This window comes from Sinohyriopsis cumingii, chromosome 2 (genome assembly GCF_028554795.1).
Source record: "Sinohyriopsis cumingii isolate HCF-2022 chromosome 2, ASM2855479v2, whole genome shotgun sequence".
Taxonomy (NCBI): domain Eukaryota; kingdom Metazoa; phylum Mollusca; class Bivalvia; order Unionida; family Unionidae; genus Sinohyriopsis; species Sinohyriopsis cumingii.
The window spans coordinates 67,089,706-67,102,001 of record NC_142962.1 but is presented as its reverse complement, the minus strand read 5'-3'; the positions used below and the strand labels follow the sequence as shown (position 1 = coordinate 67,102,001).

Here is a 12,296-nt window from a genome sequence, read left to right as displayed (position 1 = left end):
AGCCAAGTCCCTGTCCTGTAAGCAAGTCCCAATAAATCTCTTTCCATTAAGTAATTCTGAACATTATGTGCATCTTGTTCTGTCACCAGTATTAAAAGTCATAAGATTGCAAATGCTCATACATTGTGAAATATTTAGTATTTTAATACAAAAATGAAATTCTAAGGCAGCTAAGATTGTGATGTTACAGTTATAACAATTCTGAATGGTTCTACTTTCTTTTCTTGAATTTTGTCTGCAGATTGAAGGAACCAAAGAAAACATTAGTTTCTTTTTGACAGAACTTTATTTAATTAGCTTAATTCCATTTCAGATCATTAAATTAGTCAAAACACTGGAAGAAGAAATAAATGACAATATTCCATGCACTTTTTCATTTCATCTTTAAGCATCACAGCATACTACCTTAAGAAAATTAAACTTTTCCACTGCATGTATAGGATCAAAATCCTTAAAATCAGGACCTTTCTCCATCACCCTCATAAATGTTAAGTTTCCTGTTTTAAAACAGTACTTTGTCCTGATACAACTATGTGACGAGAAACCTCACTCACAAGCCACTGATACTGAATATGAAACCAGCAACACTTCAGCTAAAACTGACTTGTATGCAGCCTTGCAAAGAAATCATGTTTTTTTGCCATTGGGAAAGTACATATGTGATAATCACTCACAAATGAAAGTACATGACACCAAACATACAGCTAATTTTAAGTAGATTAATATATCAGCCTGTTTTCATACACAAATAAAATAAATCCCAAAATCTAGCACTGTTTATCTAAATATGGTATATGATAAAATGCAGTTATTTCAAACATCGGAAAAGAAATAAAGATAGAAGACCAAACACTCCTTGTAGATGAGTCAGTATATGGACCAAGACTTTCCAGAGATGCTGTCATGATCTAGAAGTCATGCATTTGAAGGCAATGTTTTGATCTGGGATATAATATATGCCATTGGCTGGCATGCATGCTCAATCTTCTAAAGATTACATTTTGATGGGCAATCATAGTAGAGAAGCATACTGAACATGATAGGTTTACCACAGCATTTTTTTCGTGGTACATACTATGGTACTTTTTGACTGTATTAGTACATAAGTGGTATCTGTCCATGAGGAACATAAAAAAATTAATGACTAATCTTTTTACAAAAGTAATGATTTTTTTCATGATAAATTAATTCAGATTTTATTTTTTGGCAAAGTTGTATTTGTCACAAATTGTTTTTTTATTACCCTGCCAACTATCATTATGCCATAAATTGTGTTGGAAGCCTGTCAGTTCAATGTCAAGGGTATAGTCCATGGGTAGATATTGCAGCATGCTCAGTAACAATACCACATCTTCCATTCCTCTTGGCATGATATATGCAGACATGGAAGATGTGCTAGAGGATTCCTTTTAGTTTGTGCAGGGAAAACTTGATCAGTTTGACCACTTCTACCCTATGATGGACCAGCCAGAGTTTAGTTTTAAGGCAGTATTTCCTAGATCAACCACAGTTTGTGATTGACAGGCCTACAAGGTGAAGGGCTCAGTAGACATTGATAGTGATGACAAGCACCCTCCATCCATCTGCTGCCACAGCTGGCTAAGATTAAGATCTTTAATTGTATATTGACATAATCTGCAACCCTGGAAGCTTCAAGACCTTCTTAGAGAGTCATGTACCAGTGTCTATCTGCTAGTACTATATCCACTCAGACATCTACCAAGCAGAAGTCTCGAGCTTGGGTACAATACTGCAGCAGTGAGCATGACCCTTGGTTTGATGCAGGTTCTTTCATTCCAGAGGATTGTGCACCAGTTTCATGAAGCCCCATTTGGACTCATTCTCAGCTTATTGGGTTTCACAAAGACTAAATTGTGTCATCACCCTCTTTAGGTTGACCTCATCAACAGCTATGGTGGTTTAAGCCTGAAGGAACATAATGTCAGTTCAGTTATAGTTCAGAATATGTATGGCCTTTACTCACTGCTGATTCAGATGGGTTTTCTTATGAACTGGACAAATCAGATCTTTTTCCCTCTCAGCATCTTGTTCATCTTGTTATAGATTTTTTTATTTATCTCACCTTGCTGACATCCATTCCTGGTGCACTGCACAGATTCAGGAGCTCTCAGAGTTGATTTCCTACAGGAAGTGGATTTCTGCATGTAGCATTTTGCAACCCCTTGGTTTCCTGAATGTTGCTACAGGCTGGCTCACCTTTGGCTGCCTCTTCATTTGCCTGCTGCATATTTTTCTCCCAGCCCAGTGGCACTCTTGTTGCTTAGATCAATGGGTTGTGCTCCCAGCTGAGATAAAGCATTTACTGCATCAGTGACATAACAGAAAAAGGCATACAGCAGGTATTCATTGGGGTGAAAATACCCTACCATGGATTACTCGTGGTACCAATGCCATTTCACAAGGGTTGTGTGTGGGGGATGCACCTGTTGCTTTGGTGAGCAGCATTCAGTGGCCAGGGAAAACCTTGATCAGATCCTTCACATAAACATTCTAGAAATAAAGGCCATAATCAATGCCATTCATTGAAAGGACTAGTTTTGTAGGAGAGAAACCCTTGTGGTCCTACCTCCTATCATGTAGAACCAAATCACCTGACCTCAGCATCCTGGTTTGGGATATTCTTTTCTTGTGCTGACAGCACAAAATTATGGTTCAGCATTTCTGGTAGGCTCTGTGTTGTGGCTGACCATTTTTATAAAGGAGGGGACAGAATTAAACTACAGAATGACCCCATCACTTACCAGTCTTTCATTAGATTTGCAATGATAGGTCTCTGTAATGAAATGGGCTACGGATCTACATATTCACACCAAATGTTCTAGTACACAAAAGAATTCAAAGAATTCAGACCTGCACAGTAGTTCTGATAGTCCCTCTATGGTGAGACAGATCTTGGATGATGATCCACTCTATATAGCAACAGACATCACAGAGAAAATCTTGATGATGCCCAACATGCTCAAACAGCCTTAGTCACAGGCTTTCCATCTCTGCTGAGGGAGATTCCCCGTATATGCCTGGTTCATGTCGGGGGAGCCTTGAGCAAAAATCAGTTTCGCCCCTTGATTGTGGAGAAGATCTCACAAGCTTTAAAGATCTCCACTCTAAAGACTTACAAGGGGAATAGACAGATTTTTGTGGGCTGGTGAAAGAGCAAGAATAATGTACCCTTACAGGCCACAATCCTTCACTCCAAGATTTTTCACACATTCAGATATCATTTGAGAGGGGATACAGACCATGACATGTACTTGTTGGAGGTTCTGGCCAATTTCAACCTGAATCAGCCACTGTCACTCACCTGGGTTCTGACATTAAAGTTTGAGCCCTCACTAAACTGCTCTCTTTCAGAGCATTCTTTATTATGGCCCTAAATTTGACCTTTCTGTAGAGCCAACCATCTTTCATTGGATGGTATCATAATCCTAATGTCACCACCAGGCAAAGTAGTCAAAAAGAGGTTCCCATCAGTGGGCAGTCAGAAGGCATTCATCACTCTCTTCAATCGATACAACCCTGCAAAACACGAGTTGTGCTCTCTGGCACTACTTGAAATGTACTGATGGGAAGTACAACATAACCTCTTGTTAACCTAATAAAATTAGACTTCTGAGGGTGAACAATAATAGTAGCTTCTAAAGTCGATTTTAAAAACATTAATTTGTAAAAGAAAAAAAAGAAAATTATCTGGTTTTTATTCACTCATGTTGTTTTTTTTAAATATACTTTTATGTCATAAGGGCCACTGTATTGTAGGTTGAGATCACTTAAGTCGGAAGTTATTTTCTGCATGACAATATTTAGATTGGCTGCAACTGAAAGTTTCAGAGAGGTGAGCTATGTATTGCTGCTTAAATTTTAGTTTCCAAAAGCTACTGTCAGTTTTTTTTTCTTTCTTTACTCTCTTTGTTTTCTTTCACAGGTATGTTATCACTAGTTTATACAAAAATTTGCATTGAATTGGGGGAGGGGAGGGAGTATTTAGTGGCAAAAAGTCATAATTACATGACAACGGCATCCATTGTTTTGCATAGATAACCTAGCTACTTCGAACTGATATAATTAATGACATGAAATCAATGTTATTTAATGATTATTTAATTTCCAGTTGTGAGGTAACTTTGATATCAGCAAACAACCTTAAATAAATTTTAAAAGAAAGGTCTATGGGCAGAATTTGATGTAGAAAGAAAGAGATAATTGTCTCATTGTATGGAAAATCTTTGCAATTCTGGATGAACACCATATTCAAAGTGCCTTATCTTTTTAAACTTGTGCCACACAATTTTTAAAAGATTTGAAATGGTTAGATTGATCATTGTTCATACCTGTAATGAGCAAGGAAATTGCTAAAGCAACAACTTTGAAAACATTATGTTCAGATAATAAGCAATATTGATTATGGTTGCACTGGTATGAGTGTTCAGTAGCTGGAATCAGAACTTGTAATCGAATAGTGAATTTACTTATTCTTGAATATACTGTGCTCAATTGGACTCTTCCCAAGGGGTATCAACACTGACTAGATAGTGTTCTTAATTGGACTCGATGGTACTCTCAAATGGACTCAGGAGGTATCAATCTGATAAATTTGGAGTACATCATTTCATAACTCTGCAAGTTTGTGTGTAGAGGTTCACATTTAAAGCTGAATATTGGTCCCATATGAGACTCGAAAATATGGTTCATAAATCATTGAATATATGCACAAAAATCCAAAGGTATAAGCAGATATTTCAACATTTTTGTCTTTACCCTCTTATCCCAGCTTGCAGGGGGCTATAAACATATATGCCAGCTCAATTCTATTTGTCGTAAATAACTTTTTGTGTTTTTAAAAGTGAATACTTAACCAGCAGAGAGCAGTAGCTTTGTCCTAATTGGTATAAATCTTGTTTCTTTGCCAATATTAGAAAAAACAATGATGAGATCCTGAATAAACTATTACAAAGATAAAAAGAAAATGTATTCCTGAAGGAAAATAAAAATTGTCTCTCTCTCCACCAAGAGGAGGCCCAAGTCAGCTCGAGACAGTCTGACATCCACTGAAAATCCAAATGCAAGAGCAGTTGATAAAGAACTCTGGTTTAGGAGGATGCTTTAGGAAGAATTTTTTTCAACTTGGTTGATTGCAAATGTTTTAAAAATGTGTTTCAAGGTTTTTCTAGTTTTTGTATCTTCAGCCATGTTTGATGCCATTTCAACATCATTTCCCCAATATTGAAAAAGATTCTGTGCCTGGATACTTTCTGTCAAAGTTGGTTAAATTCTGTCAAGAGTTTTTAAAAAATTATATAACGATGTGTAAATGTTTATCTATTTTTAGTTATAGCAGCCATGTTTGATGGCAGATTGGCATTATTTGTATAATTAGAAAGGCTTTCAAGGTAGGATATATGCTTTGTCTCTTTGGTCAAATTCTGCAGAGTTATGTTTCAGAAGTAGACAAAGGTTTTCTATTTTTAATAACTGCAATCATACAGGTGTACAATGATTCGTCAGTATGTGTATCTTCAGATGATGATTATACATGTAGCATTTCCCAAGTTTTATAGTGATCCACTGAAATGTGAGACTAGTTACAGTCAGAAGATTTTGAAATACATGGCAAAAACTGGAATAACTCATGAAAACTACAATATTATGCATGTAATAGTGTTTTTTGACACCTCGGCACAAAAGCGGCTATATGGGACCAACTAAAGTTAATGTCTACAAATTTTAAAACTGGAGTAACAAAAATTGATTTCACACTATGCACATCTTCAGTTGATTATCATTACATTTACCAATTTTCATGACAATGCATCAAAGTTGCTGAACTAGTTGAGGTATAAAACTTTGATTTTATTCAATTAACCAATGAACTTCTAAATGAGATATTACCCTAGTGTATGCATCAACTAACCTTAAACTTTATGCCTACCACATCTGTTAGTTAGGTGAGTAAAGCTAAACATGCAACATTTTATTCATTTTCCACTTTATAGTATTCTCCTATTCGTTTGTAACCCTCTACCAGTTCTAACAACAGAAGGCATCAAAGATATTAAAAAATACACAAAACTTACCAATAGTCATTTCATTCAATGGTTTATCAGTTTGAACCTGATTGGCACCAGGGGGCCCAAAACACTCAATTTGTTGGCATTTCAAATCAAAGGCAAGTTTCTTTAGCAACAAGGTTGCCATTTATGCATGGGCCAATCTGTTTTTAAGCAAAAGATGTGATGTAGTTCACCATCTCTGAAAATCTCAACAATCCAAAAATTTTGGATTTACATATCTTTGACACATATCTTTGACTACATGTATCCAAGAGTTCCTCCTATGTATTTGTTCAACTTGTTTTAGAAATATTAAAACTAGACATTGCAAATATTGGATGCAGATGAAGTTTGTACTGAAATAGCCTATTCTAGAAACCAGTAATGCTTGCATTGGGAGCTACTGTTGGCATTGCGAGTGGCTGAGTGGTCTAAAGTGCTCTCCGTTACGGATCACTGCCATCTCACCTCTGTCTGCAGCGGTTCGAGTCTTGGATTCAGCCAATGTGGGTATGTGAGAAAGCTTGCCAGTAGCTTCTCGTGGGTCGGTGGTTCTTCCCGGTGTTTTCCCGGGTTCTTCCTCCACCATTAATACTGGCTGCCATGTATAGCCTATCGTGTGCTAAAAAATGGCATTAAACCCCACAACAACAACAACAACAACTGTTGGCATTGAAACCTGATTTGATTTGATAGTGTCAGGGACCCACTGACAACAATCAGGTTAGAAATTATAAGTCAGTAAGTGAATTGACTAAGTTTTGTGTAATTTTTATATTTTGGATGAGTTTTGTTTTTAAAATCAGTAGGTGGGGTACAAACAAATGGGAAGATATGATAATACCACAATATGTTGAGATTTATTCCTTCACATAACTATGTTAGATCACCATATGCATAGCCACTTTTCATAAAAAAATGCCCAAAATAATTTGTTTTAATTTCATTAGATTGTACTTGATATGCACAAAATAGGTGTACGAATTTTTCAAATATCAAGAATATGCTGTCTCTGAACACAAACATTAACAATGTCCAAAGGTTTATCAAACTCTGCCACCAATAGGGAGATTACTGCCTCTGAGTGCCACTGCTGAAGTAGAAGTCAATTCCTTTCATCTTCTTTCACAAACATTAACAACGTCCAAAGGTTTCATCAAGCTCTGCCACCAATAGGGAGATTACTGCCTCTGAGTGCCACTGCTGAAGCAGAAGTCAATTCCTTTCATCTTGTTTGGCTGGCCTCCAGACCCCCTCCCCATGCCCTGTAAAACACACAATCATCTGAATTCCAAAAGCTGATTGTAGTGCAAGGTACCTCCTTGAAGCTGTCAGCCAAGGGATGGAACAATAGTGCTTGTTGATGGTAAATGGCATTTTTTTTTTGTTGGAAAGGGAGGTAATCTATATTGGAAAATTGGCATGAGAGTTAAACACAAGCAGGATGTGATAAGTCGTTGTGGAATGGGCTGACTCCTGATGGAAGCTGAACAACTTATGTGTGACCTTTTTAAAGAGAAACTGCAGACTTTTAAGAAAAACAACACTTTACCTAAAAGACTCATTTCTGCAAATGGATACAAATCCTACAAGTTTCCTCTCAGTCATCAGTGAATGCAGGGCAACAGTTTGGTAGCTGCAAGGACAAGTACATTTTCAATTTAGGTTATTAAAGTACTTGCACCTTTCTCAGTCTTATACTAATATTACTTCTATCACTGCTTTCTTCCTGCGCATTATTCTGTATACATACACAAAGTATATACACACATTCAAGAGGCTCAATTAGCTGCATTCCATGAGCCAGAGACCAACAAATTCCTGGTAGGTACAAATTTGGGTCTCCTGACCCATAATCACTAATACTCTGCAGTTACTACTGAAATGCACATCTTTGCAAGTTTTCAGCTAAGCTTCCACCGGGAATTTGTAGGGCCATTTATCATTACCAGGACTAGTATATATCAGTTAAATGAACAATTAAAAAATAAATTAAATAGGACCAATTGATGACAGGACAAGTTTCCACCAATAAACCAATGTATCTGTTTTGTCACAAGGAAGCAAATGTTATAAAATTATCATTTTATATTTATAACCAATATGTTGTCATTTCTTTGGGGGGGGGGGCTATGAATAAAACCTAGGAAGAAAATTCTGTATAAAGCATAAACTATTATGAAAGACAAGTGGAATATCTTCTACATATAATTGTGCTGTAAGACATGGATTTTAACTAATGTATCTAGATTCTTTATATGCATGAAGATTAAAACATTGGTAATGGCAAATCTGAAAATGAAGCTGTTCATTTTGGCTGTGAAAATTAGTCTTGAATTGGTCTCATGTATCCCTTACACAAATTTTTCATATTAGAAAAGGAATAATTGTAATTAAGTCTTTTAAAATATGTCAGGTCATAATTGTAAATTTCAACACAGTACTGCTTAACATGGAAAAACAAGATATCCAACTTGTTTGTAAATTTCAACACAGAACTGCTTAACATGGAAAAACATGTGATAGACTAATTGTTTGCAAATGTCAACAGAGTATTGCTAGGCATGGAAAAACACGATATCATAATTACTTCTCAATTTCAACACAGAGCTGCTTAACATGGAAAAAAACAGGATACCCTAATTACCTTTGTAAATTTAACATGGAAAAACAAGTTAGAAACTCCCTTTTTGATCAGCTGGCTTCTAGAAAGTAAAAACTTTTAATACTGAGTTAAATCCAAAAGAACTTAACACTTGCCTTAATCCAGGGTCATATGAATGAACACACTCACAAGAAGACCAAATTTATTGCTATGTTGCACTTTTGTCCAGGTGGGCTCAAGAAACAAAAATTAAGATATTATTTTGATTCACACAAGCTATAAGCATTATCAATGAGATTTGGCCACTCTGTTCAACTTATATGTTTCAAGCTGGGAATATCAGGAATATTAACAATTTGCCTAAAAAGTGTTTAAATGAAATGGCAAAAATTATGTGAGCTTGCCTAGCTCTAGAGAGACTCATCAGTGAGTAACTCTATCATGAATGTAACATATAACACAGAAGACTTAAAGTAATGTACAAGCTAAAGAGACCATCTTAAGCTTCCACACCTGACAGAAGCCACTTCCCTTCAAGGCAGAAATAAAAAAAAGGAAGTGAAAGACCATTAGGGTGATATCCTTTTATCACAATACCAAAGCAACATAAAACAAGTTTTATAATGTGTGTGTTTTGGATTTTTAATGTAGCTTTAAAAAAAATTCAGTCATATCACTACGATGTCTGCAGTGTGGCAGTTTATAGCGATGTCTAGCATTTGGACATCATGACCAGACATGTATCATGATGTCCCACCCAGTCGCATTATCCTTACACCAGGCCAACCAGTCCTAACACTTAACCTCTCAATGCTGAGCGCCTAGCGAGGCAGCTGTTTGTACCATTTTTATATCTTTGGTATGACCTGGCTGGGGTTCGAACCTGTGACCTCTGGCATCTGAGGCAGATGTTCTAACCACTAGGCCACCAGAGCAGTCTATAATGTAAGTAGTAATAGCTACTGCTGTAATGCCAAATTAATGCTTTGAATTTGTTTACTTTACTAGATAGAGAAAGTTTCTTTTTTATTCAAATGCAGTTTATGACTAAAAATAAAATTTATTACAGGTTATAATTCTATCCAGCTTTTGTACAGTACACACCTCTTATCTTCTGCCAGCAATCCATTGGCCTTGTGTCTGGAGTAGAAAACACTTTCTGATGTCAACTTACAACAATGAACTATATATTAAAGTCTGTAATTCTTTAATGTGTTTCAAATTTAAAGTGGCCTTGGAACATTTAATGTTTAAGTAATTTGTGTCTCATCATTTAGGAGAAAATGGGTCATATTAATTGAACACTTCATTGTGAGCTTCACCAAGACCCTGAGGCTAGAATTTTCTTGGAATAACTCATGGCTAATGCCAGGGCAATACTGTGGCTTCCTGAACTCTGGGATAATCAAATACATTTAGGGGCACCAGCAGAATAATTTTCAGGGTGGTTGGGTGGTAGGTGGGCAAAGATGTAATGGTCAGATATTAAGTTTTATGGATGTAGGCCAAAACATGTTTAGAGGCAGAGTCCAGGGATGAGCAAATACACCACCACCCCCTTTGCCCCTATGGGTGGGTGTCCATAAGTACATTCAAATACTTTGATCCAACAGCTGACAATACTGGGCAACATGAATGTCACTTTCTTGCTAATTTACAGTAAAGTTTTGCACTATAAAAGTGACTTTTTCACCCAGTCCCTAGAGCCAGAATCTCAAATTGCAGATGCATGCATAAGAAAATATAGGAATGAGCTATTACCATTTGAACTGAAGAAAATGTTATTTGGGAGAACTTGTTATAATTGGTAAAGTAAAAATGTTAATCTCAGTGGCAGTTATTGTCATAGCATTTTTAGATAAAGGCACAGCACAAACATAGATATCAAGATCAACCTACTGGCTTAGTTTTTCCCATGTGTCTGTTCCACTCAGGTGCTATCACTATAGGATGTGGATATGTCTCCCCCAGTGACACTCCCGCTCTTGATAGAGTCCCATTACTTTGAGTCCACACAGTATGAATAGAGCCATCCTTCATGCCAGCAAGTTCTGGGATCCAAAGCCTGACATAATCACCCTGTAAGATTTATATTTTTTAAAAATGCTACTGAATGAAACATGCAAATGTGAAGAAAATTTAAGCTTTTGCTATAATGTGCAGGTGTGGAAATTATTAAGAAATAATTAATACCTAATGTATCACTATTAATGCATATTCTGACACAATCACCCTGTAATTTGTTTTTTTAAATGCAATTAAAATGCAAAGGTAAAGAAATTTCATATTTTGCTATGATGTGCAAGTGTGGAAAATATTAAGCATTAATTTGTACCCAATTTATCCTTGTTAAAGCATATCCAATAACAAACAGCTGAGACCAAGACCCATAGTCTAGAAAGTATAAAAAAATTGTACTCTTGCTCAAATTGTAGAAAGTCTAATCTTTTATATCTCCACTTGCAACAAAAATGGAAATGTAAAAATCATTACTTATTATCTGCACCTTTACATACAAGCCAAATTTCAATGATATCACGAGAGTAACTACGGTTCCTAATTCTAATGTCTTGAGTCTGAGTTACCATTTTGTGTCTTATGACAGTTTCATTACTTTGGTGCAATCCCTTTATTATCACAACTTTTTAATGTATTAAACATGGGATCAAGCTCAATGTCAGACAACTCTGATGTTCTGTACCTTTGAGTAGATTGAAGTTAGAATTATAGAGCTCTTGAGATTTTTTAAAAGTATTTCTCAACAAATATGCTGAATTGCAACTTAGAAGGTACACATCTTCCACAATAACTTGCACACAATGGAGTCCAAAAACAATGATCACAGTATAAGCAAGGACACAAGTTCCGTAAGGACCTCTGAAAAATTAAGGGGATGCCATCCAAGCAGGACATCAACAATGAGAAGTCGAGGGGCAGTTTAATAGTTTAATACATGTTTCATAGTCACAGCACTTTTCTGTATAAATTAAATTTATTTTCAACATAACTTTTGAAAAATCATTAAAAACATTACTCCTCGAGATCTAAACACACATAACATGTACCACTGGAAACATTGTGTAATACAGCTTTTTTGCATGTGAATATATTTGACTGTTATTGTTGATTCACAAGAAAACAAAATTTCCTCTTCTTAAAAAGTAGGGTAATTTGATCCATAAACAACAACTGTCAATATCGAAATCTGAATTTTTAAAATTGTTATATTATTAAAATTTTGATGCTGTAATTTAATTGCAAGTACAGTAAAACCTGTTATGAGCGACCACCTTTCATTTCTGACCACAATCATAATGCACAGGTAGATTTTGTTATATAAACACTCTTTTGTAAGCGACCACCTGCTGAATGCGACATGTGACCACGATGTCTTGGCCAAATATTCATTTTGACATTGATATGAATGATCGCATTGCAAAAAATGGATAAACTCCACCGACCTTTATTTAACCCCCCATAACAATGACTGCTTATACCGTTCTAAAAATAAAAATATAATGAAAAAAAATTGTAGGTATACTTATAGTGTTTTATATTTCTATTGTAAACCAGTCTAAAGTGCATGTAGATTATTCTAGCATTTGTCCTGGTTCCCAGCCATA

The 12,296-nt window shown here is 35.9% G+C and overlaps 1 protein-coding gene across 2 annotated transcripts in view; it reads right to left on the bottom strand.

Annotated features, from left to right (window-relative positions):
* Positions 1 to 267: 267 nt before the first annotated feature.
* LOC149805081 (cryptochrome DASH-like) overlaps positions 268 to 12,296 on the bottom strand; it is a 54,293-nt gene continuing 42,264 nt past the window's right edge. Inside the window, exons 12-13 of one of the 2 annotated variants that reach the window (XM_089947187.1) lie at positions 10,573 to 10,752; positions 268 to 7,333 (exon numbers count right to left, since the gene is read on the bottom strand). In XM_089947187.1, the coding sequence (XP_089803313.1) occupies positions 7,250 to 7,333; positions 10,573 to 10,752 (264 nt within the window). In that variant the 3' untranslated portion in view covers positions 268 to 7,249. The other variant, XM_089947194.1, reaches the window with a different exon arrangement.